The following is a 25,320-nucleotide window of genomic DNA, read 5'->3' on the forward strand; positions in this document are numbered from 1 at the left end:
AAGAGGTTAGAGAAATTATAAACGACACTGAGATTGTCCTCAAGTGAAGACTAAAGACGTTAAATATCGATTCAGTTTTAACAGTTGTAACACTGAGAAAAAGAAGGAAAAAAAATCGGGAGCCAAAGAAATTAATCTAGTGGCGGATAGTCTATTGGTTGTTCTCCATCATGATGAATAAACTCTCAGACATAGATGCTGACTCGGACTCCCGGGGATCTGATTTAACCAGTTCCTTCCAACAGTTTTCGACAAAAGGGGTGAATGAAAAAAGCATCACAATTCGCTGGATCGCGGAAGGCTATAGGTGATGGTTAAGCGATCTTCCCGTAAACAATCCAGCTTGGCTCAAGCGGTCAGTTCGACGCCACTCGATTTAAACGTGGCTTCACCGGTGTCTTAGAAGGGCTCACCCTGAACATACAAGTGCCAAGATCAGCAAATCTACAATATTTTAGAACTTCCGATAAATAAATGAACAGGATTGGGGGATCATGCCTGACAGGCAGTGTACCCAAAATCATCCCACTGCAATTCAGAGCCATGATGGCACACTCGGCCTGCGGTTGACAGAGCTTAGTTAAAAATGGAATCAATTATTTGTTCATGATGACTTTGGTAAGCAAAGTAGCGTGCCAGTAACTCCAGGTAAATAGCTGATAAGCTACTAGGTAAATTTATATTGAAATATAAGCAATGCAAAGGCCCTTAGTTCTTACATGGACAAACTCAACAAAAGCAATCCTTGTAGAATGTACATTATCCCCTAGAAGTCTCAAACGAGAGACCTGCAAAGAGAACATGTTTTATACAACATATTAGGTTTGTGCCAGATCAGCTAATTCACTATATAAAATATGACAGTACAGCTACTAGGGAAAAAAAAAGAGAGAAATATACTACTAATTATAAAGAATAAAGGAAAACACTTTAATTTGGTTGTCCCTGATAGAAACAAATTCTAACCATCTGTTACTTGTGGAAACAAATTCTAACCATTCATTAAGAGAACTACCATCAAGAACAAAAAACAGCGATATGCTATTGATTAAATAATAAAGGATATCTTCAGTCTACCGTTGTGCATGCATGCAAAGTAAAAGCAGATCAGTACATTGGCTGCACAACAGCTATGCCTTGGCACCTGCTGCCGTTGAGGGCCACAGATGCTGGCAGTAGCAGCAGCCACAGCAGCAACAAGCCAACAACAGCAAAGGCAGCCGAGCAGATCCTATGCCTCTGTCAAGGAGTTGTGGACCGTATATTCGATAATTGATCAATCCAAGAACAATAATGCAAAATATATAAGTGTGTGCATGGTTCCTCAACATCTGATATGTTAGGTTTGGGATTTAGGACATCAATACTCAAGAATAGGAAGCTGATGGAACAAAACTTCGAGTGACAAGTATAGACAAAATGTCAAATTTAACTCAATCAGAACAGCATATACTAGCTGTGAAATTGAAATCTTGTGGGGAATCAAGCATAATAGAAACCCCGCTTATATATTAAACTGCCAATGGCTCTGTAACATATATCGTTACCAGGCGAGTACAGGCTTTGGAGTTGTGTTGTGGTTCTTATGTTTCAAGACTACAGCTGGCATGTAGCAGCTATAGAAGAAATGCAGGCCAACAAGGATATCTACAAGCAATTGAGTTGTTTCCTGCATTCACCATCCACCAACTAAGAAACCATGTTCTGTCCAACCATTCGAGTTGATTTTGTATTTTAAGTTAGATATTTGGATCAATTGCAAATAAGGAACACATCAAACATAAAAAATGGAGCAATGGAAAGGATAATTATGACGATAGACAGGATAGTTATGATATGCAAGCTTTCATCCTGAATTGAATATAAACAATAGGATTAACCAGAAAATAGTATCGCCCACTTAGCAAGAATTCAAACTTATGAAATAGGATAAGTGAAATTTGACCAATGGTTGAGCTTCAAAGCTCACCTCACCACAAAGTTCTTCAAAGAAATTCTTTACATCTAATTGAGTAACCTGCAGGGAAAGGTGAAAGATGTCATATGTTTGAATTCTATAGCTTCCGAAGCTTGAAAAAATATAAATAACCAGAGGATGAAAAGATAAACAAGTCAAAACTATAGCACACTATGAAGTAAAAAGGAGACATGTACCTTCTTATCTATGTTTGTACAATAAACAGTTCTTATGACCATTTCCTTCTCATCCTCCGTCTATGGGCCAGACACAACACAGTATGAGTACTAAGGTTATGTGGAGAAGAGGAATAATTCTGGCATCAAAAGGTGAAACAACGCATACAATACAAGAACTTACCCTAGGAAGGAACTTTGGATTCACAGGCAATATAGCTGTCTTTGAAGGTAAGACTCTAACAGGGTAGAAACCAAGCATTGTGCCACCAAGGTTAAGTGCAGTTCTTGCGCCCTCTTTAGAACAAATAAAACTTACATACATCAAAAAATAGATTCACTATGGGAGAAGGCACTTCAGTAGAAGGTGAAACTATATTACCTTCATCAGCAAACTCAATGAATGCAAACCTTAGAACTGAGTGTGGATCACCACAGATTCTGCAGTCAACGACCTTCAGGAGAGAGAGGGTATTAGTATGGTTTTGGAAATTTTCATTCCATAATTTCAGTAGCAAAAACAATAACCCCAGAAATTGCAGTACTTGATATTGTACACAATATAAGCAAAAAAAAAAACCGAATAACCAAAATAGTTTCATTTCCTTTCTTAATAACAAGATATAAGCAAAAAAAAAACCGAATAACCAAAATAGTTTCATTTCCTTTCTTAATAACAAGAAAAAAATTACTAATAGAAGAGATGTTGGGTTTTTATTCTAACATACAAATGCACTCACCCTTTGTCACTCATGTACTTACAGTTTAGAGCATAAAAAACCATCATGAAAAATTTTGAAAGAAGTTCTAGATGTACTTCTCAAGGTCCTGTACATATGTATAAAACTTCAAATATATTCTATAGTCAGCAGGGAAAAAAGAAAAAGGGCCAATACTACCACCCATAGCAAACTTGTTTTTCAAAAATGTTTCTTTTAGTCCATTTTAAATGTAAAAATTTTTCAAGGGAGGTAGACTGCATCATCAAATCCTTTCTCTGGAATTATTTATTACGATTTGGAACCCTAACCGAAAGTTGAGTGCACGAGCGCAACAAAAGGGTGAGTGCACATGTTACCTTTATTTCCATCAATTCGACGGTCATTAAGTACAGACTTGCTAATAAGTGGAACAATATGATCAACTAGTAGAAATTCTCTAGTTCAATGCGAGCATTGGAATAGTGAAAAATCTTATTTGCAGTATTTCATACATAATACCGGTACAACTTGATACTTCAGGTTGAAGGAACTTACTTGCCCACAGTTAGCAAATATATCAGCAAGTCTCTCCTCCGTCACCTAACAGATGCTCAGCTCATCAGACATAACAGCTCCTCTAGAATACGTATGCATGCTTAGAAAAATCCTCAACTACTCACAGTATGGTCAATATCAGAAACATAAACAGTTCGCCGAATGCTGTCTTCCCTGTCTGCATGCCTTGCTCTCTCGTTCATCCTCCTCCTTCCTTGACTGAGGTATCCATTCCTCCTCTGACAAAAAAAAACAACCATTACATCCTATTCTGACCTTATATTAATTTTCTTTTTCCATGGACTTGCCAACTCCAAACTTAATTCTTACAAGCAGCTGATCATCATCTGTTAAATCCTAGTCAGCAAAATAAACAAAGAAACCAAGTGGGAGAATAATAGAAACCCTGAAAGGGGAGTCTAATCTCAAACTTTCCCCATATTTGGGGAAAATAGTCTCAATCTTTGTCGTCTAATATCTGAACCACTAAGAAAAGTTATGCTAAAAAATAAAAAGAATTCTCAGCATGGGTTGCCTCATTACAAGACGATTTGAGCGCGGATCAAAGAACTAGCAGTTTCAAAGAAAAAATAGCGTTTGGTAATTTGGATTGTCTACCTACTATAAATAAATAAAAAAAGCAGGAATTCTCAGCATGGATTACCTTAATGCAAGACGATTTGATTTGAGAGTGGATTAAAGAACTATTCCATGCCCATGGCAGTTTTGAAGAAACATTACGGTATTGTACAACTATTCGAAATGAAATATAATAGAATTGTGCATAGTGCATTGACTGGTTTTGCGGTGTCATAAAAAAATTAATCATCAAAAATAAAATAGGTAAACCTTTCACGAAAGAATACCAACTACCGCACCACGAACCACCAACCGATAATGCAATCCAACACAAGGGGAAAAAAGAATCCAATCTTTACCTACCAAACTAATGGAAAGAAATAATCAAATAAACAACCAAATCCCCCACACAGGTACAATCACAACCAACCAATTCAGTTTCTCAAGAACAGCAGAGTTTTAACTCAGATTTTTTTTTCTTTTACCCGACGCTGCTGGTAGGCGTCGGCGCCGGATTCCTTGCCGCCCCCGTTCCAGCCTCCGATCGAGTTGTAGTCGAACACCGGCGCGTCCGCCGACAGCGCCTTCCTGGACGGCGACGAGACCGCCGCCGACGAGGGGACGAACTCCTTGGCAGCCGGGTTCAGCTTGGACAGCAGGTCCACCAGCTTCTGCACGCCCTTCTGGTATTCCGCCTCCTTCGCCACCGCCGCCACGGCAGCGGAATCCGCCGGTGGAGCCGCGCGCGATCCCCCCGCCACCGCCGCCATCCCCCAGAGCCGGGCTCCTCAGACCAGACGGCGCGGCCGACCAATCTTGGTCAAATCAAATCAATCGCCGCCTTCCCTCGCGCTGGGCTCTACGCCTCTACTCCTACAGAAGCGAGGCCATCCGGTGGCTCTGGGGCGGGCGGAGGAGGAGGAGGAGGACGAGGAGGTGGAGGTTGGGGGAGGCTACCGCGTGGTGGTGTTGCGCGCTCGAGCTCTCGCCAATGGCGTCGATTAGTGGCGAGTGGGTTTTGCTTTTTACAAGGTTTTGGCCATTTTTTTTTTAATTCATCGCAACAGCTGCGAATTGGAAGAAATGGTACTATTTTGGAAAGGAAAGGACGGTGAGGAAGGAGAGGGTATAGTCTGCGTGGACGCGGTCTATGCACCGGCAGGTGTGAAGCACGTGCGCTACTGTGCACGTATACTGTACCAGCATGGTCCATGTCCATCGGTCCATAGCCATGAGGCCGTATTAAATGATGGAGTAGTTAGTGTGGTTGATTTGATGGATTAAAGCCTACCAAAATTTCCATGTGGAAAATTAAACTATTTTCTATGCATTTTTTTTTGTTTTCAAGGAGGCTAAGGTTGAATAGTAAATACACATTCATCCCTTTGTAGTACTTTTTTTTCTAAGCCTATTTAGAAAAAAAAAAGTAAAGAGTAATTAGGGATCCACAGAGTAGTTATTTTTCTAATTCCAAGGTGTTGATATCACTACATGTCAAACTATATCAGCCCTTTAAAGCAGCAAAGGCAAAATGTGGGAAAACTGCAATAGCAATATATTTGTCGTTTTCTAATGGAAGACATTGTGAAACAGATTTTCCTAATAAGAAAAGTATGTAAAGGAATTAGTAATATGCCTCGCCAAGAAAGGAAGTGTACTAATATGCCTCGCAAAGAAAAAGGATTTACTATCTAATTAAGATATTACTTATATGTAAAGTACACGATTTTGGTTTCTACACAATAGTGGAATCCCTGTAAAAACGTAATGTAGGGCAATGCTCAATACTAATTATTTTCTTCCATTTCGAACACTAAAATAATACTAGTAGTACTATCTCGGTGGAATAAGAACTCAGACTCTGACTCTGTTTTGGAAGGAAGGTCGTTCGCGTTAAACAAGATGAAGCACGAAGAAGGCTGAACTCCATATCAAGAGTATTCATCAAATCGCCAAGATTCTCCATTAAGTTTGTCCATGCTAATCCAGGTGTACGTTACAACTAATTGCATTAATGCTCGTACCTTCCCTAGACCATAATCATAGCTTATTATCCCCTAGCCATTGATTAAATTGCGGGGTATTACTCATTTAGTTTAGCTATTATTACTCTCTCTATTTTCAAAATATAAGATGCAATCTTCACTAATATAAAGACCAAGAAATAATTATTATCAATTATTTGTTTGGATTACTTCAATAAAACAATCCATTGCATACTCCACCCTCAAGATCTTGGAGGTGTTAGTTAACTTGAGGGTGGAGAAATCCAATGGGGGTTAATATCCAATGAAATTAAACATCTCTAATTTTTAAAAAAGGGTTAATTTCACTAGATCACCCTAAAGATCTCTAATTTAACAAAAATAAAAGAATGATGGTGTTAGTTAATTACATACATGCATACATGTGCATGTTTATATTATGAAACGTTGAAAAAGTGGTTGCGCATCTTATTTTGAGTTGGAGGGAGTACTTGAATTAGCAGGAATAACTTACTGCTTATCATAATTATGTAGATGTACTTTCAAAATGTGTTTACTCCTTAGAATTTGAGTCATCCATCATCTTCTCCCCACTCTAATGCCGCACGAAGCGTAGCCACCTCCTTCCTAAAAAAATAAATAAATAAATAGTTAGTTAACGGAAAACCGGTTAGATCTAATGTTTTATGCTCAATTCACATTCTTAGCCTATCCTTAGTTTGTATGGACAGGTGTAGCTCATCCCACATCGTATGGGCTAAAGATTCTCTGTAGCTTTCATCTCTTTTGAGTTTGTGTTGTAGGTAAGATATCCTTTTTTATGTTTCTCACAATCAATATCTTTTCTAGACATTAGCTCATTACAGAAAAATTCACTCAAGTTTTTCAAAAAGAAATGATGCATACTACTTTAAGCTCAGTTCGTTTGTCTAGGTTCCCAACCTCTCCCTCTCGATTTCCGTGCGCACGCTTTTCAAACTACTATTTCGGTAAGTTTTTTTTTAAAAAAAAGTTTCTACACGAAAGTTGTTTAAAAAAATCATATTGTTCCTTTTTTAAAAAAAATAGCTAATACTTAATTAATCACGCGTTAATGGATTGCTCCGTCTTCCGTGCTGGAGGCAAATGATCCGAACCTGCTCTCTCCAACAGAGCCTAACTACAGTTTAGAGCTATGTTAATGGTACTAAATACCGATGTAAAAAAAACAACCAAATATATTTTATGGATAAATATTTTATATCTATGTTATTAACGGTGTGCAAGTCAAGAAAATAGACCATGATGAAAAAAAATTGTATGTTTGTACAGTAATGTAATTTATTGTATATTTGTATACTATATGTGATACTGCCAGGGGAAAAAGAAGCGCCTGCTGGAATCAACACCGTCGAAATCGATGGGTTTCTGACGTATCATTTCTTGGATGGAATCGGACCACTTCTCGGGCATCATTTCCCTTGACAATCTTTTTTGTTATTGATGGGCTAATCAACGGCAATTTTGGTCTAACATACTGGTTGCCAACTTCAAAACAGAGAGAAAGAAAAGGTTGCTAGAAATGTTGGGGAAAATGTCCTGTAATTCTCCTCAATCAAATCTCAAGAAAATACATGTAGTTAGATAAATTTCTTAAGAAGAGTTATTAATAGCAGACCAAGTGGGACAGCTCACAGCTAGCTCCGACGCCATCGTCAAATCCCAAGACTGACGAGGAAGTCGATGTCTGTTCATTGTTCGTTTGCGCTGGTTTCTTCTCCAGTGCAGAATTCAAATGAACTGAGTTTTTTTTTCTCCGAAAGATGGACACTTTGAATGAAGGCAACCACGACAACTTTGAGTGCGAAGCCTCTAATCTCCCGTTTTTTTTCTTTGGCTCAAGGTACCAAACTACCAATGTCCAATTAGCTGACGCGCGCGCGCGCGCGAGAGAGAGAGAGAGAGAGAGAGATGTCTGAAAGAAGCTTCCTTTCGCCAACTAACAAAACACAAATTGGTAGAGAGGGGAGAGAGAGAGAGAGAACATAAAGCTGTTGTTTGTGTTGTGTTGATGCATGGATTGTTTGAGTCAGAAGCAATGTGCTTTGCCGCCTGACTCTAATGGCATGTGTAGTGAAAAGTTCAGAGGACGAGAGGAGGGGCTGAAGAGATCTTGACATTCACATCCCCCAGCGCATGTGTCAAGACCTGAACTTAGGTACTTTACATGTAGTACTACCGTACTTGTTGCGTTACATCACGGTGCATTGACTATATATTTGACATGCGCAACTCAACATTTCTCGACTTCATAAGTGCAGGGAAGGTGCTGATCCAGGATTTCAAGGTTTCTAGGCCTTGTTTAATCCAAACTTTTTCTTCAAACTTTCAACTTTTCCATCACATCAAAACTTTTCTACGCACATAAACTTTTAACTTTTCCATCACAACGTTCCAATTTCAACCAAACTTTCAATTTTGGCGTGAACTAAACACACCAAAATTGAGTTCAACAATATATCTTTTTAACCGATTCAACAATTTAGTATTACTTTCTGTCTCCCTCCATTTCAAAATGAACACAACTAAATTCCTTTTAATGTTTCCTAATACAAGGCGTGCATACAAGCATGCAATAAATAGCACATTTTACTCCTCTAAATTTTTTTAATCCTCTATTCACAAGATCTCTAATCTAATTGGTTGCTTGCATTGTATTTATTAGGGTAATATAAACATTATTATTATTATTATTATTATTATTATTATTATTATTATTATTATTATTATTATTATTACTCCCTCCATCCACAAAACTTAGACATATTTCACATTTAAGTTTTTTCAAATAAGTTGTTTCTATTTGTAGTCTTTATGCATTCAATACTTAAATAAAGAGATAAATTAAATGTTAGATTAGAACCTAACGAGTCATCTAAATACTCATTAGTTATATGCTTGCATTCACTACTTTGTAACATTCAAGATGATTTAATTTCTCTTTGATTTTGGTGACAAAAGTAATAGGTGTAACTTTTGTGAATAGAGGGAGTATTATTTATTGGTCTTTGCATTAGTGATAGTTGTGTCTTATATTTTGAAATGGATGGAGTACTATTGCTAAATGGGAATAGAAATCAAGGTCCATAATTGCATAAACTCTAATGCAAGTTGTTCCAAATATAGACAACGTCACACAATAGCTTAGACAAATTTTAAAATCATTAATAATATTACTGCTCGATTATTAATTGTGCTTTGGAAGCCAGGTCACATCAGCACCCTCAACATGTGAAAAAACTCAGCGCTAGCAGTCCTATCTTTTTTTTTTACTTCTTGTTTTAGACATCAACATAATCTTCAATTACATCTCTCATCATTGTGTTCTCTAATTGTATGTTTACAAAAAAAAATATTACAAAATAACCATATGAAGTGTCTTCATGACAAATCTATTAATGTCCTTTTTCACATATTAAATTCTAATATTTTCAATCTACTAATGATTTAAGAAATCGAGGTGCTATGGAACTTGATATTACTGAATTTAATCGAGTGGTACTTCACTTCATTGAACTTTAGCAAAGCCGGAGCGACATAGTTTTGCCACGCCCAATGTAATATTACACCGCTTTACTATATTTACGAGTACAAGGAACATACATGTAATTAAACAGGATATAATTGTCAATAAAACTCAATCTCAGCTCAACTACAATTGTGAAAAAAAAGGAATGCGCTGGTGTTCAGCTTGTGGACACTGTAGCCCGTCCGGCACAGCTCCGGTAGCAGCCTCATACAAGTCTTGCCTGTCTGACACGAGGGAACGGAATTGTGCTCCCACGCAACTGCATGTTTTGCTCTCCTTAGCAAGCAAACAACTAGTAGTAGTAACAGCTAATTAAAGGCCATAATCAACACACATGACCTAGTTGACGAACAAAGAGAATCTAGTCATGCAAGTAGTAGATTAAAGCCGACTACTGTCACTTTACTTTCTAGCTAAGGATTTTTGCAGCAGTCCTATTGTTTCTAATTAAGGAGACACCGAGTCCTAAAAGCAATGGCTCACATCCTTTGCCCAGAGAGGAATAAAATTCCAGAAGAATATCACCATCATTGATTTATAATATGATGAAGGGAATGAGTATGATGATTAATAAGGTTTGCTCATTAGCGAGACCAGCACGAGCTACTGATTTGGCTCGCTTGCAACAGCAACAGAAACAAAGGAAGCAAAAGAAGGCCCAACTTTGGCCCACATGCTGCAGGGAACAAGTCTATCTTACCTTCCTCATCTCTTGCCTATGATTGAATCGTCTCTCTCAACCACAAAACCGGGTATAACGCGTCCTCCATCTTCTAAACCGCCACCACCTCCTCGAGCACCCGCCTCCCCGAGTGCCGCCGCCTCCTCTGTCCAATTCTAAGAACAAGTGAAAGTGAGCTCTCTTGGTGAGAGATAGGGGAGGGGAATAAGAAAGGGGGAGGTGGAAGGAGAGGGGATTGGCTGCTCCTCCATAGCCTAGCTCAGTCACCGCCACCACTACCTTGCTTGTCGCTCAGATTTAATTTGGGGCAGCGTGGGCACGATTGGCGACTGGTAACTGGCGTGTAGCTCGGTGGCGGTGCAACCTTGTTGAGCCCCTATCTCCAAGGACATGAGCGGAGCCAAAGCGTCCATGGTCCTTGCACCAGTAGTGGAGTCTCGAGCCTACACCATTACATGATAGATTTGTCCCTATTTATATGTTTCTCTTTGTGAAAACATTTTTCAGAAAGATGAATAGTCAAAGAAATAAAATATCAATTACATCATACATTAAAAAACAAAGGCAATATGCTGTATTCTTATGGCCAAAATGTTGTATTGATGGGATCAAAGTGTAATGGGGCGCTCAAAGTGCTTGTTAAGCTTAAGCACTATTTTTTCGCTTAGATAAGCACCAGTCCATCAAGGAGCATTTACATGTAAGTCTGTGTTTACAAATTAAATTTTTGCATCTCGGTGTTGCAATTTCTCACATTCACTGATGGTTAGCCTTTTCGTCCAATTTCTAGAGACGCATCGAATACCAGATAAGCATGCTCTATGCACTCTAGTTCACTACTCCCTCCATTTCACCGTTTCACAATGTAAGACATTCTAGCATTTTCTACATTTATATTGGTGTTAACGAATCTAGATATATATAACATCAATATGAATTTGAAAAATGCTAAAACGACTTACATTGTAAAACGGAGGAAGTACTTTGAAACACAAGAACAAGGACATCAAGATGTAAGAAATGGAGGCCATCTGTACAGCAATGGCAACGCACTCAAACGGATTGTTCCATGACCAAATGTTCACAAGTACTCTAATTTTTGTACATGAAGCTCCACATTTGGTCTTTACAAGCTTCAGCAGACGAAGCATTTTCGTTGCCAATGTCGCTACCACCCACCATTTTGCAAGCTAGATTAGCAGGTATGCATTTTACTTGTACATCTATTGTTAGGGGTTGCGAAGGCAAACTCCGCCAGGTCGTCAGAACAGCGAGTACATGGGGTATGTATGATCAACCTGTGGGCTCTTCAAATCTGAATCAGCACTTCCCGTGGTCCAGTCATTGTAATGAACAGGTGGCGAAGGTTGTTGGGGCGATGTGCCTACCATACCAGCTATCATGCCTAATGTTGCACTTTGACTGAATACATCATATCCCCCAGTAGACATGTAGCTATGGTCACTTCCACTCCAGTATTCAGGCATGTGATTTGCTATGCCACTGACAGATGGATGGGAACAGCAGCAATTCATGGTATTTTCAATCCGACCCACCGTGTGCTGTGACAATCCTCTAGGGTACGGTGATACTAGAAAGTGATTTGATGCACCAGAAAAACAGGAGGCAGGATACTGCATGGATCTCCAAGTGGCATCTGTGGAACTGAGAGTAGAAGGTATGCTCCTATTACTTTGTGTAGTTTCTCCACCATCTTCTAGGCACTCTGAAACCCAGCTAATGAAGTCTGGCTGATCTGTAGCAGAGCATGAATCTTGTACCAGGGTATCAGGTCCAGAGCACATAATAGAAGTTGGGGAGCTTACTGATGTAATCTTGTCAGAATCAGACGGCCTGTGAAGCTCCTCAAATCCAGGAGGACAAACGTGCCTTTTAATTCCTTTATTTTCCTTGGCAGTTATATCAATGGATGACAGTGAAGTGAGTAGTCTTGGTGAGAAAACATTCCCAGGATGCTGAGATGAAAGTTGATCTCCTGACTGACTCTTATCCCTCTTGTACAAGCTGTGATCCTCCCCTTGTGATGAAGTTTGATGTTTACCACCAGGGAACAGCACCTGATTATTAGCGATGCCACATGCATCACTTGCATTGGCTGTATCTGAACTACAAACAGCAGTTTTTTTATGATTTGAGGGCTGCAATTGAGTTTTAGATGCTGACTGTGAATCTGAAGGCTTGTCTGGCACAACTGATATCTGAGATTTGACATCCAATGTTGGAAGATTATTGGACATAGGATTGTCCCTCAAACTCTGCAGCACAGTTGATCTGTGTGCTGCAGTGCTTTCTTTAAGCTGCATCTGAATACCACAAACTGTTTTTTCATTTATATCTGAGCGAGCATTCTTTTCATCTGTATCAACGTGGGTCTTATCAATTGCTCCGGTCAAATGATTAGCTATCATTTGGGAAGGTTCCTCTGGTCTCTGCGAAACTAACTTTACATTATCACTCCTAGAAATTTTAATTCTGTCACTGTGCTCATTGTTTGCCGAAGTAAGCTTCTGGGAATCTGAAGAGGCATTACCGACTTGTCCTGTTGCTTTAGACCGAGTATCACTAGAAGCCGTCTGCCTAGTAAGTACAGTAAATCTGCGACCTGAACCACTTGATCCTTGTGAAACTACATTAACATATTGTTTTGCTGATAAGGTGCCCACCGTTCCATTTCCTGCTGCAGTTACTTGCTTAGAATTCAAAACGCCATTTGCTGACTGCACAGATGCTTGGGGCTTATCACCACAGGAAGCCAACTGATCATTGAGGTGGTGAACCTTGGGTCCAAGCGGTGGTAATTCCTGAGACACGGAGGCAGACAATCCTTGCTGATTATTAGGTGTGCTATTACGTTTCTTCTCTTCTTGAAGAGTTGTAGCTGGCAGCGTGCCAAGATTCTTGTTACCGTGATTGTGTAGTACTCCATAATCATCGCTGCAGGTCTTCACATGCAAGTATTGACTGTTAGAACAATGCTGGGCCAGAAACCCATGCATGCGACACCAGATTTTTCCATTATAATTACACTACCAAACTAGACACAGGCAAAGCACAGACAAATACTCTATGTTACTTCACTCAAAATTAAGCTGTTACCTTATCTTTGGAGTTTCCATTACAAACGGTAGTTCTTGATACACAGTCACCAGGAGGGGGCAAAGTATTTCCTGAACGGAGACCCTTTGTATCCATTCCCAACAAATGCTGAAGCCTTATCTCCACAAAGGAAAAAGAAAAAAAAATGATGAAATACAGTTTTCAACAAAATGAAATGCAGGTATATGGCATGATAGATCTACACATGGAACATTAACAAGCTAATTAATAAAACGACCATCAACTAAACATGGAACATAATGAAATGCACTTTGGACAAGTTAACCAAAATGAAAGGGAAAAAACTATGTTTTATTCAGAAGAAGACAATAACATCTACTTCCTCCGTTTCACAATGTAAGTCATTCTAGCATTTCCCACATTCATATTGATGTTAATGAATCTAGACATATATATCTATCTAGATTCATTAATATCAATATGAATGTAGGAAATGATAGAATGACTTACATTGTGAAACGGAGGGAGTACTTAACAAAAAAACCAGGTCAAGTAGCAGCAACTTGAGGGATTGGCAAGCCAGTGAACGGATTCTCAAAATATAGCAAACTTGAGAGAGTCCACATGTTACCTTATGCATCAGAAACACTTAATGCAACACAGCTCTCCTAAGATTGATTTCACAAGACAGGGGCAGAGCAGCTAATCCGCTAGTTGTTGGACTGGTGATGTTAGCTACCCATAAATTCAGTTGGCCCCAAATTGCACAATGCCAGAATACAAATGAGTAAAATATATGCTTTAGATACGGTTCTTCAACTTTAATATTTGAAGTGTTTGTTCAAAAAAATATCTATAGATGTGTCAGCAGTAACTAATGAGACAAAAAATAGTGTAGGAGTACAAGGAAATAGGAAATGAGTCAGACAACACGTGCTGCTCATTCAAAAAGGTGGCGAATGAAGAAATTCAAGAACCACGCTATGAAATTGCCACATCAGTAGAAGCTAAAGAAACGTCCTCAAATGTACACAGTAAAGAGAAAACAAGAAGCTGCAAAATACCTTGTTAATTTTTATTCTCATTGCTTTGGATGAATGGGATTCATAGAACCAAACATAAAAGACGCTATTTCAATTATAACTTTGTAACATCTACTTCTTTTGGATACTCAAGATTCTAGAGATGTACATGTACTGCAATTTCAAAACCATATAACCCTTGTATTTAAGAATTAAGAATATCCACACATTTCAAGTGGGTATTTGCATGTGCAATGTAAAAACAACCAAGGCATAATATACATCAGAATCTTTAGATGCCCGGTGAATGCAATGTCAATAAATTAGCCAGACAGACTTTTCAACAATCATGACTAATTCAGCGTCCAATAAAGAAAAACAATTTTGACAAATGACAAATGACCATGAAATAAATCAAATTCCACATGCCTATCAAAAAATGCATTAGCAATATGCACCTTGCACAGTACACAGCGACATCATCCTTCGTACAAATATCTTCTGGTGGGGCTTTTTGATGCACGTACGAACAGATTGGCTTTCGGCAAACCTGGGACACAACACAGGGAAGTTAAGTACAAAGCAGACAAAATAAGAATTTGCAGGAACTGAAGTATTAAATTTGTATAAACCACCTTATTGCTTAGCCATACATGACAATATCTTGTAACGCCAAAAGTTGCCCTACATGATCAGCATATAAAAAAAGGTAAGGCATACGCTGCATAGAAGGCAAGACAGAGATGGTTGTTCCTTCAAGTCAAACTGTCGTGTGTTCTGTGACCAGACTTACTTTAGAGGTCTACCATCCAAGATGAAACCATTAACTGCCTCAATGCACCGAAAAGCTTCTTCCTCCCTTGAAAAGGTAACATATCTATAGGGATAGAACCAAAGGATTACATAAAATAACAACATCTCAACCAAAAAAAAATTACTCTCTCCATCCCAAAATATAAGACGTGCACAATTAGGCCAATGTAAATTAAATTTTATATAATGAAAATAATATCATTGGATCGACATTTGAATATATTTCCTATGGCTATGATTTTGTTGCTACAAGCACTGTAGTATATGCGAAATTAAAAGTCGGAAGACTAGTTTCCGAGACCATGCCAAGTTTGACCATGCCTTATACTTTGGGATGGAGGGAGTATAGTCATTCAGTTTATTGACAGTTAGATCTGCTGGGGTTAATATAGTAGCAGTAGCTACAATTAAAATAGGGCAACCAAAAACTAGAGATCCACAGCATATGCTATTGGGCCATATTGCAGCAGTACATATAGAGGTGGATTGTGGCTTGGACCATGAAATCTGCAAGGTATATGGGATAAAAGTTGAATAATGCAGGCACTTCGTGCAAAGGTGCCTACCACATATTGTGGCAATGTGGATGATTTCTAGGTTTAATTGATGTCCAAGAAAGGTATCTAATTCAAGAACTGGACCTGTTTCACTTGTTCCCGCACTAATATAAATAAGTAAAAGTCATAAACTTCTGAAAATTAATATACGTGGGGGCCTCCGTAACTGTAGTTTGCTCAAAAAAATAATATAATAAGTAAAAAGTATAAATGCATTTACTACCAAAAACTTACACACGGCCAGAGTCAGGAATCTGTTGGTTAGCTCCAATATTGTCAATAATAATACTTTCTATTTTTCCATATTGCCCAAGAAAATTATGCTGCCTCAGCACCTGCATGAACAGGGTTTGGTTGGCATTTGTTTCATCTAACCGATACATATGGGAATCATAGTTATAATCTTATATTAAAGCTTTCACAGGACTAAACATTCTTACCTTGTCACTCGCAAATTCAGAAGGCATCCCAACAATATAAACAAGCCTGCGTTGAATCACACGAACACTATATGGGTCTATTGATTCTTCTGTCACTCCTGACTGAACTTTTACTGGTTTCTGCTTTTGAGACTTGGCTTGTTCTTTTTGAAAGTTTGATTTGTCAGCACAAAGTTCCTTTAATCTGCCATTAGAAAGGGCACAGTAATTACTTCACTGGTAAGCTCCATAAATTAGAAAAATTAAGAAGCCATCCTATATATACTATCATAAGAAGGATTCCAAATCAGTTTCTTTTCTACGAGATACAAATTGCATATAACAGCAGAAGTGGAAAGGAAATAGTAGGATAAGTTAATGCACGTGCATTTGGTTGCTGATGCTTGTTCCCATGATCCTGTCCTTGTTGTAGATAGAACGACACGCGGGGCATCTCCCGCCACATTCTTCCTTCTGATCCATTTCCATTATCTGATGCCAACACCAAAGACAAATCTGCCAGAAAATTATAAACACACATATTTTGTTAATACATAAGATTCACAACAGAAGAAATTAACCAAGCCACAAATGTGCATATTTTATAGAATCTGCAGCATGCAAATACACCAAATACATAAGGCAATATACAAAATTAACAGACCATGCATTTAATTTACCAAAATATGGACAATAACTATCTGAAATTTATTGCATTTGATAGTTGCATTACCCAAATGCCTGTGCATTTGCTAAAAATTAAATTCAATCCTACATGTCAAATAAATGTCAGTTAACATGTCCTTCACTTGTGTTTTTAAAGGGGCATTTAACAGTGTTACACACACTAGTTGTAAAATTAATTCATAAATACTATATATATATATATATACACGAAAATATGGTCATGTAAGATCTTTCCATGTTAATTGCGCTTTTAGAAAGTCAAACAACATGGAAGGTCTATTCTGCACTTTTAAAGAAATTCAGAGAGCAATTTGTATGAAATGTAGCGTGGAGGTGGTAATGGCAGATTCACCACTACCACTATGTTATTTTTAAAGGAAGCATGTGGATACAATTCGTATATTTCATGTTGCGTGCAGCATCTGTATAGTTTTGACAGTTACTAAGGACTTTTGGCTAATAACCTAACTGAATGATGATATGCTGAAAGAAACTGAAAAAAATCTTAGGTACTTTTACATTGATGTTAGATCTTTAATGATGATGTCCTGAAAGAAACTAAAAATGTTAGCGCGATTACATTGTGTTTTACAATTTTACTATGATATAAAATGTCTGAAACAAACTGCACTAATACTTCAAGGTTATTAACCTTTCATTCAGAAAAAAAAAAAAACCTCTAATTGAAGAAAGGACATGCATCCAGAGATAAGAGTTGCTCAATTTCACCAAAATAAATAATCTACAAGCAAATGAACTTCGACTCTTTAAGCATTTGAAGAACAACAGACTAAAGATGTCTCTCGCCGTTAGGTATTTTATCACAAGCATATAAAGCATGATATCCAAGGGAAAAAAGGAAGCACATCAGATGAACTACAAATTGGTGCTCAAGCATTGAATTTTCACCTCATATCCACATTTACACGGCTTCAGCTGTTTATCTGTCAAATCCATCTCCTCTGTGCAAAGTGGGCATTTTTCTTTAGCTTGGGTCGTCATGGTAGCTCCAACTGATACTTAGAAAGCAGGGAAACTGAAAAGGGGGAAAATTTTATTACCAATTATCAAGTGAAAAATGTTATCACAAAGATTAGGCTAAGGCCACCAGGTTACACCTGTACACTGATGCAAGATATTCATCACAGAAAAAAATGCAAATCACTTGATATAGAAATATCGAAACCGATTAAACAACACTGCATTTTGTTCCCAACAAAATGACTCGATGAGCTGCAAAGCATGCCTTAAAAATGACATTGTTCCCGATCCATAAAGATCATACCAGGATATCTTTTCCACGAAGATCAGTGTCAGATGTAATCAAGGTGATGATCAATTTTTTGCTAAAATCAAGCCCCAAAAGGAAATCTAGTAAAAGTCCAAAAAAGTGACTGCATAGTAAGCAATAGTAGTATCAGCACTTGCACGATTTCTAATTTACCATTTTTTTCCAACTATGTTAATTAGTTTCACAGTTAAACCCGCATTTAGTTCATTCATACTCGGAAATTACAAATACACTTAAACTATTCTTCAACTCATATGTATGGCCTGTACTCTGAAGTGCATTGGCGTTTGGCATCTCTCCAAAAAGTTCTCAATTCTCATACAGCCATACAGAAGCAGAGAAGCTTACTATGTAATTTACAAAAGATCGAGAAACAAATTATGCCGGGATAGGCTAGGGTAGTTGGTTTGGTTGAGTATTGGGGTATTACATATTGCATGGCATGCCCTGTTCATAAAAATATCAAGCCTAGAATGTCACAGTGGTTTGCAAGAAGTTGTACACAAAAGAATAAAGGCACAGTCAAGGCTCTAAACAAATATCACGCATCATGCTAAGAAAATTCTAAAACAAAATTATCTTTAGATAATATCTTCACATATAAATTGGAGTAACAAATGTAAACAAGCATGTCAGTCTATCAGAAAGTAAATAAATATTATTGGAAAAACTATGAAGGGAGGTAAAACCCTACTGGTTGCAGTATCTTAACTCGAGACAACCAAAGCAAAGATAATCAAAGCTACAAAATTACCATGCATCTTGATATACAGCATGTTATAAATGTGTTGGTGAAGACAATTTCACCATGAGTGTTGCAATTACTAACATGTCCCATCCAATGGTAATCAAATTTCTTGATTACCACATAATGGTGAGAATGATATAACAAACAATGCACAAAGCTAATCAATCTCTTAATCAGGGTTCTACATGCAAATCCGCAAGTCCACGAGGTGCATGCAGCAAAACTACACCTCGAACGGAATTTATATAATCTAATGCTCTCTTATCCGGTAATAGTGGATGTTTTACAAATAAAACAAATTAATCTAATAAATTAAGAGAAGTCGCCATCATTTCGCAATAAAACCCACCCTGACGTAGAAGGATACGCACAGAATGGTTGTGATAACTGCCACTAAAACCCAAACTTCATAGTACCAAAACCCCACAACATCGAAGCAATTTTTTTGTGGGAGACAACAAATTACGGGTAAAGCAAAACCGACGATTAGTCACTTCACATAAGACTAAACTGCTAAACGTGAAATTTCTCCATTAAAACCGACCCCTTCAATAATACACAAAATAAAAATCCAACCAACCAAAAACGCCATATGGTAACATGCCACATTTCATCGTGATCAAAACCCACCAGCAATCGCAACAACCAGCCGCCATTTACCAGCAAAAACTACCCAAACCACTGAAAATTTTCAGAAATTCTCCACCAAAACCTCCGCCTAAACCAAAGCCCTAGTATAATCCCAACCCCGTACACTTCGAAGTTCGAAACACTAATCCCACCCACCAGAGTCCACAAAAACCACCAAACACCACCCGCAATTTGACCAAAAATCGCACGGAAAAACCCCCCACATTGCGACGGCCGCAAGCCCTAGCCGGATTGAAGCACCGAGCGGCGCGAGCGAGCGAGCGATCGGGGATGGGGAGCGGTTAGAGGACTCACGCCGGAGTTGATCGGAGAGGCGCGCTGCCTCGGGATTAGGGTTTCGTGCTTCCTTCGTCTCCCCCCCTTCTCTCCCTCCCTCTCTTCTGCCCTTGGGCGTGGAGAACTGAAGAGAGCTTTTGCTCTGCTCTTTTTACCCTTTTGTTTTCTTCTCGGGAGCCAGATTTTTTTTTTCTCTCGCGTCGTGTAGATAGATAGAGATAGCAGCCGAGGGGCCTTAAATAATCTAGAACCTACTACTACCGCCGAAACACATATTACGCGCCCCATCCACGTCACGCTGAAGAGTAGGGCCCAATAGGGTGGCGCCACGGTGGGATCCACCACGCAGTGACCTGGGGGCCTTTCTCTGCTTGGTCTGACGTGGCCGTACTTCTGATCTCCGCCCATTCTCCTCACGCCGTTCCGGAGCCGGGACCACCCGTCGGTGACGGGGTGCCGCGGCCAAAGAGATTGCCGCTTGTCGTTAGCGGGGGGCGCAGCCGCGCAATCGTATATCCTCCCGGGCGAGCGAGACGCTTTCCACGCAGGAACCCAGTCATATCACCCACTGAGATATGGGCCCTACACGAGGCATGGCCCGCATGTCAGTGGAGGTACGGAGAGCGTCGCTTCGGTGAATTGGTTCATTGAAGGCTGGAGATATGGATTCTGTGAGTGGGGAAAGTGACTTCGAGCCGTGCTGTCACGCCCGCGGAAGCAAAGCACCCTCGGACGTGGGCCCCGGTTTGGAGTTTGGACTTTGGAACTTTTTGGACCGAGTTTAAGTATGGGGGCCCACGAACTGATGGGGGGAATTGCACTTGGTTACAGTGGTGCGTGGGGACCACCGGCATCAACTCACTAAACACCCAAAAGGAGCATTGGATGAGCAGGTTCTGAGCCAGCTGCTGCTCTGTTTTGGTTTTGTTCACCAAAAGTTAGTAGAACTTCCATGGTTATGTTGGGTTTCTGTCAAATGATCTTCAGGTGCAAGGCGAAACAAAGAACTGTTTTGCGATCCAAGCATGCACCTATCTACTTTTAAACAACAGAAAATGATTAAAAATTAATTAAAAATCCTCTTGTGTTGACATGATGTACGAGAGAGAAAATCAGATTGGGATAGAAGCTCTTGGTGTAACACCGTCATACACTTTCGTCAATAGAGTCATCTTTCATCATCTGATATATATATCAAAATTACCACATAATATTGCTAGCTGCCCTCATTGAGACTGAGATAGGTGCTGAGATTTTCTAAGTTTGTCTCAGGCTCGAATTTTGGAACCATCATCATTTCTTGCTCACCACCATCACTTCTCAGTTCTCACCCCTAACATCTACTCCCACCGTCCCATAATATAAGAGATTTTGGATGGATATGATACATGATCTGTCCAGATTCATTGAACTAAGATGTATCACATCTACCCAAAGTCCCTTATATTATAGGACAGAGAGAGTAGATGAAGAAAAGGGAATAGTTAATCTCATCCCTCGTACAAATCGGCATGAACTGCCTCTACATTCTACCCCTCACAAAAAAAAAACAATCCTAGCTACGTATATGTCCAAGTTCATAGCTATAGTTTGCCTTTTTTAGGACGGAGTAGTACACCAAGAGGATATGACTGGAATATCATTGATCAATGGACTATAACCTTTCTCTTATTCCATCAATTCTAAAATATAATAACTTTTAGCCTTCTGAATTTGTCTTAAAATATAACAGTTTCTGCATCAACATTCTCTTCTCGTTCAAACATGATTATTTCTTATTCAATTTTTTTCACCTACCTTCATTTCCCATTCAATCAAGCATTCCCTCATTTAGTTATACCTACTTTCTTACTAATTGTATCTCACTTTATTTTTTTAAAAAAACGGAGATAGTACTTATTATATGCCAGATGAGGAAGAATATTGACATCACTCAAAAAATACAAAAAACTTTCATGCTACATGTGACTCACTATGAATACCGTGCAATGGCTTATGTTATACTTATAAGCTAAAATTTGAATTTTGAACCTTAAATCTAGTTTAAATTTAGAGTTGATTTTTAAGATTTTTTTCATCGTAGTTATTTTTTAGCCTTTGCTTTTAAAACACAAATAATACGTTTATAAAAGTTTTATTTATAAATTATTTTCTGTTTGTAAATATGTTGTTTACGATGGAGTCCCAGTCTCGTGGAGAAACCCAAAAAGCGTGCATATGCTCTCGATGACAAATCAAAACAAAGCTCATTATTGAGCGGTGGCATATTGCTTTACTTTTTCTTTTATTTTCCCATTTACTTTTTTGGTAGCATGCATTCACTCGATAGATTGTGATTCCATGACAAACTTTCACCACCACGGTATGCACGTGATAGACAAACCTAACTGCAAATTCATCATGCACATGGTAATATAACCTGTATCCCTCCGGCATTGTGGCACAGGGGCTTGGTTTTGACATTTTGAAGGTATCTCTCCGACTTGGCTTTGACATTTTGTGGCACAGACTACTCACTATTTTTTTTGTTTGATATTGCTACTCACTTTTTCACCACATTATAAAGGATTTAATAACATTTCAATCCATCCGCTTATAATTAAACTATAAAATATTAGCCCACACACAGATATGCCATGTTTTCTGCCCATTTAACTAAGTAATAAGTTCACTTTAGTTCTCTCATTTTGATGTTAAATCATATCCTTAAATCGCAATACCATATATGGAGTACCATGAACTATTAAAACCATATCAATTTATGTCCATTAGTGGTTTTGATGATTGTTTCATCCTAAATGGCCACCTATGTGGCATTTCAGTTAGAAAAAATAAATTAAGAAGTAGTGGACCCCACATGTCAGTGACATGTCCCTCTCCTCTCTTCTCCCTCATCTTTGTTTCTCTGTATCCTTCATCTGCTTTTTCTTGATTTCACTCCGACAACAGCCTGTAGTGGGGCAAGCAACGGCGGAGGGGCCACGCGATGCTAGCGGTGGTCGGGATAGAGCTAGCCACTGGTGATAGCAGGTCTGTCAGCGGTGTACTGCATCCCACCATAGTCATGCACGCTGCTGAATGTACACTAGGTGTCGACGGCAACAATCTCTCGGCCGCACCGAGCATCGATAAGGTGAGAAACCACACGGATGGATGGAGACGTCAAGTCGTTCTTCCATAGAAGCTCCTACAGAGTAGGGAACAGCCCGACAACATTGACAAAAGCAAGCCCCCTACTTCGGGTGTGAAGGTGACTTTGAACTCGCCAGAACCATCGGACGGGAGGAAGAACCGCCGCCAGGTTCTCTAAGGGTGTGTTTGGATGGAGGGATATGGGTGGATAGGACATGGCCGTCCATTTTTTGTAGGTGTTTGGTTGCTGGGCAGGGGTGGGATGGGGCGGCCCGGGAAGGAATATTCCCCCAGATGCTGGATGGGGGGATCCGGCCGATTTGCCCGGATCCAGCCGCCTGAGCGCCCGGGCGAGCGAGGGAGGCGGTCGCGTGACTCGCGTCACCTCGGGCGAGCGAGGGAGGGAGGCGGTCACCTGGGCGAGCGGGCCGGCGCGTTATGCGGGCGCGGCGGCCAGCGCTGGCGCGGCAACAGGAAGAGGGACGATGGCGACGAGCTCGGAGACGTTGGCGGAGACGACGATGCGAACCGGCGACGACGACGATGCGAACCCGACGACGACGACAGTGCGAGAGGCAATAGCCGCGTCGGCGGGAGGCGGCGGCTGGCGGGAAGAGGCGGCCAGCGGGAGGAGGCGGCCGCCAGCAGGAGGAGGCGCGAGCTCGGAGACGCCTGCCGGTGACGATGACGATGCGGACCCGACAACGACAATGACGACGGTGCGGGTGCCGAGAGCCGCGTCGAGAGCCGCGTCGGCGGGAGGCAGTGGCACCTGCGGCCGGCGGGAGGAGGCGGCCGACGGGAGGAGGCGAACAGCGGCCGCCGGCGGGAGGAGGCGGCGGCGGCAGTGAGGAGGAGGAGCCCCAGATCTAATGCTTTTTTCTTTTTTATTTTTTTTCTATGTGTATTTATAATATGGATAGGTAGCGGTGTAAAATTGCTAGAGAATTTATAAAATGCATTATGCATTAATTTGATGGGGGTATATTCACCATCTCAAGTGAGAGGTGACCACACCTACAAATCCAACCTACTCCCTCCAACCAAATAGAAAATTGGATCACCAAATCCACCTTCATCCCTACAACCAAACAAAAAACTGATCGTTATATCCACTCCACCAAACAAAAAACTGGATCACCATATCCAGCAAAATATGGACCATCATATCCCATCCTACCTTGACCGTGAATCAAACACACCCTAAGTCACCGTCCTCTCCAGCTTTCCCATCCACAGGCGCTGACGCGAGGTCCTCGAAAGTGGCAAAGATAGGGAACATGGCACCGCGTTGACACTGAACAGCCTGGCAACGTTGGCAACCAATGGTGTTGCAAAGTCAAACACTACGACATTCGGGCGGAGCCTTGCAACGAGTAGCTCCACCTGTGGTCATCCAACCGGACCGCCTCTGCTACCTCCTTAGCCCGACCTCTCCGCGTGGTCTCCACTGCTTGATGCCTAGATTTGGCAACTGGTCGGCTACTTCTGTCGGGAGCCGAGAGCGTGGCGCAGCAGGGGCGGAGCTGAACCTGTCGCCGAGGTTCCGCTTCCACTCAACAGATGAGGAGCTAGCGGCGCACTTCCTCTATACGTGCACCTCCAACAGCCCAACCCCCATACTCATCGTCGAGACATTGTTCTGTCGCTAGGAGAGGTGTTGAACCTGTTGCCGAGGTTCCACTCCCACCCGACGGATGAGAAGTTGGTGGTGCCCTACCTCTACATATGCACCTCTGGCTACCCGGCCCCTTTCCCCATCATTGCCCAGACGATGATCGGCTAACGAGACTAGTACTTCTTCACCATGCGTGGCCACAGGTACCCCAAATGGTTCCCACCCTAACCACGTGCTGCCGGGTAGCTCCGTTCGGGCCGTCGCCGATGTCGCGAGGACCCTTTGTCGTCACTCACCCCGCTCGGCTGGTTGTCGATAGTGGAATCAAGAAATGGCAAGGAAAGTGCAGAGAGAAATAGAGAGGGAGAAGAGAGAAGAGGGATGTGTCACCGATATATGGGCTCCACTACTTTTAAATTTATTTTTCATAACTAAAATGCCACGTAGAATAAAACCACCATCAAAACAACTTATGTACGTAAATTGATCTGATTTTAATAGTTCGGTGTACTCTATATCTGCTATTATGATTTAAGAACAAGATTTAAATTTGACGATAAGATGAAAGATCTAAAACTAATTCCTTCAACGAAGGCCTAAGCTTGTTGAGCGGGGCTTCGTTAGTCAATTTTGGCCTGAAATTAAAGTTAGACTTGTCTATGGTCCGTCCAGAGCCCAGCCTGGACTAAAAAGGCTGCTTCTACTGGAAAGGTCAACGTGGGCTGTAATATGTTTGATCTGCACAAATCTAGAAGGGAGAACTCAGCAGGATTAGCTGTAGAATTGTGCATCCAAATCTCCAACATTACCGTGCATTCGTGCATC

General features: G+C 40.4%; 2 protein-coding genes across 2 annotated transcripts; both read right to left on the reverse strand.

The window, feature by feature from the left end:
• Positions 1-15: 15 nt before the first annotated feature.
• On the reverse strand, positions 16-5,030 carry LOC127775733 (polyadenylate-binding protein-interacting protein 9-like). The gene is made up of 10 exons (XM_052302025.1): positions 4,454-5,030; positions 3,515-3,628; positions 3,390-3,434; positions 2,516-2,588; positions 2,318-2,430; positions 2,155-2,214; positions 1,970-2,017; positions 720-788; positions 499-560; positions 16-414 (listed from the first exon to the last, which is right to left on the reverse strand). The coding sequence occupies exons 1-10, from the start codon at positions 4,736-4,738 to the stop codon at positions 357-359; spliced, it is 927 nt and encodes a 308-aa protein (XP_052157985.1). The 5' UTR covers positions 4,739-5,030; the 3' UTR covers positions 16-356.
• A 5,799-nt stretch (positions 5,031-10,829) lies between these two features.
• LOC127762374 (uncharacterized) lies at positions 10,830-19,926 on the reverse strand. Its single transcript, XM_052286870.1, has 10 exons — positions 19,764-19,926; positions 17,689-17,815; positions 16,481-16,608; positions 16,114-16,297; positions 15,908-16,008; positions 15,097-15,180; positions 14,939-14,987; positions 14,762-14,853; positions 13,321-13,435; positions 10,830-13,166 (listed from the first exon to the last, which is right to left on the reverse strand). The coding sequence occupies exons 2-10, from the start codon at positions 17,779-17,781 to the stop codon at positions 11,466-11,468; spliced, it is 2,547 nt and encodes an 848-aa protein (XP_052142830.1). The 5' UTR covers positions 17,782-17,815; positions 19,764-19,926; the 3' UTR covers positions 10,830-11,465.
• Positions 19,927-25,320: the final 5,394 nt, after the last annotated feature.

This window comes from Oryza glaberrima, chromosome 1 (genome assembly GCF_000147395.1).
Source record: "Oryza glaberrima chromosome 1, OglaRS2, whole genome shotgun sequence".
In the NCBI taxonomy this organism is placed as follows: domain Eukaryota; kingdom Viridiplantae; phylum Streptophyta; class Magnoliopsida; order Poales; family Poaceae; genus Oryza; species Oryza glaberrima.

What these genes read in the sequence shown, in the direction of transcription:
- LOC127762374 (XM_052286870.1), bottom strand. Translation starts at nt 17,781, where the DNA reads ATGACGACCCAAGCTAAAGAAAAATGCCCACTTTGCACAGAGGAGATG. An exon ending in CTGAATTTGCGAGTGACAAG is followed by an intron (nt 16,009 to 16,113) that starts GTAAGAATGTTT and finishes CTGTTCATGCAG; the next exon opens with GTGCTGAGGCAGCATAATTT. An exon ending in GTCGCTGTGTACTGTGCAAG is followed by an intron (nt 13,436 to 14,761) that starts GTGCATATTGCT and finishes TGTGGAGATAAG; the next exon opens with GCTTCAGCATTTGTTGGGAA.
- LOC127775733 (XM_052302025.1), bottom strand. Translation starts at nt 4,738, where the DNA reads ATGGCGGCGGTGGCGGGGGGATCGCGCGCGGCTCCACCGGCGGATTCC. An exon ending in ACGCCTACCAGCAGCGTCGG is followed by an intron (nt 3,629 to 4,453) that starts GTAAAAGAAAAA and finishes TTTTTTTGTCAG; the next exon opens with AGGAGGAATGGATACCTCAG. An exon ending in TTTCTGATATTGACCATACT is followed by an intron (nt 3,435 to 3,514) that starts GTGAGTAGTTGA and finishes AGCATCTGTTAG; the next exon opens with GTGACGGAGGAGAGACTTGC.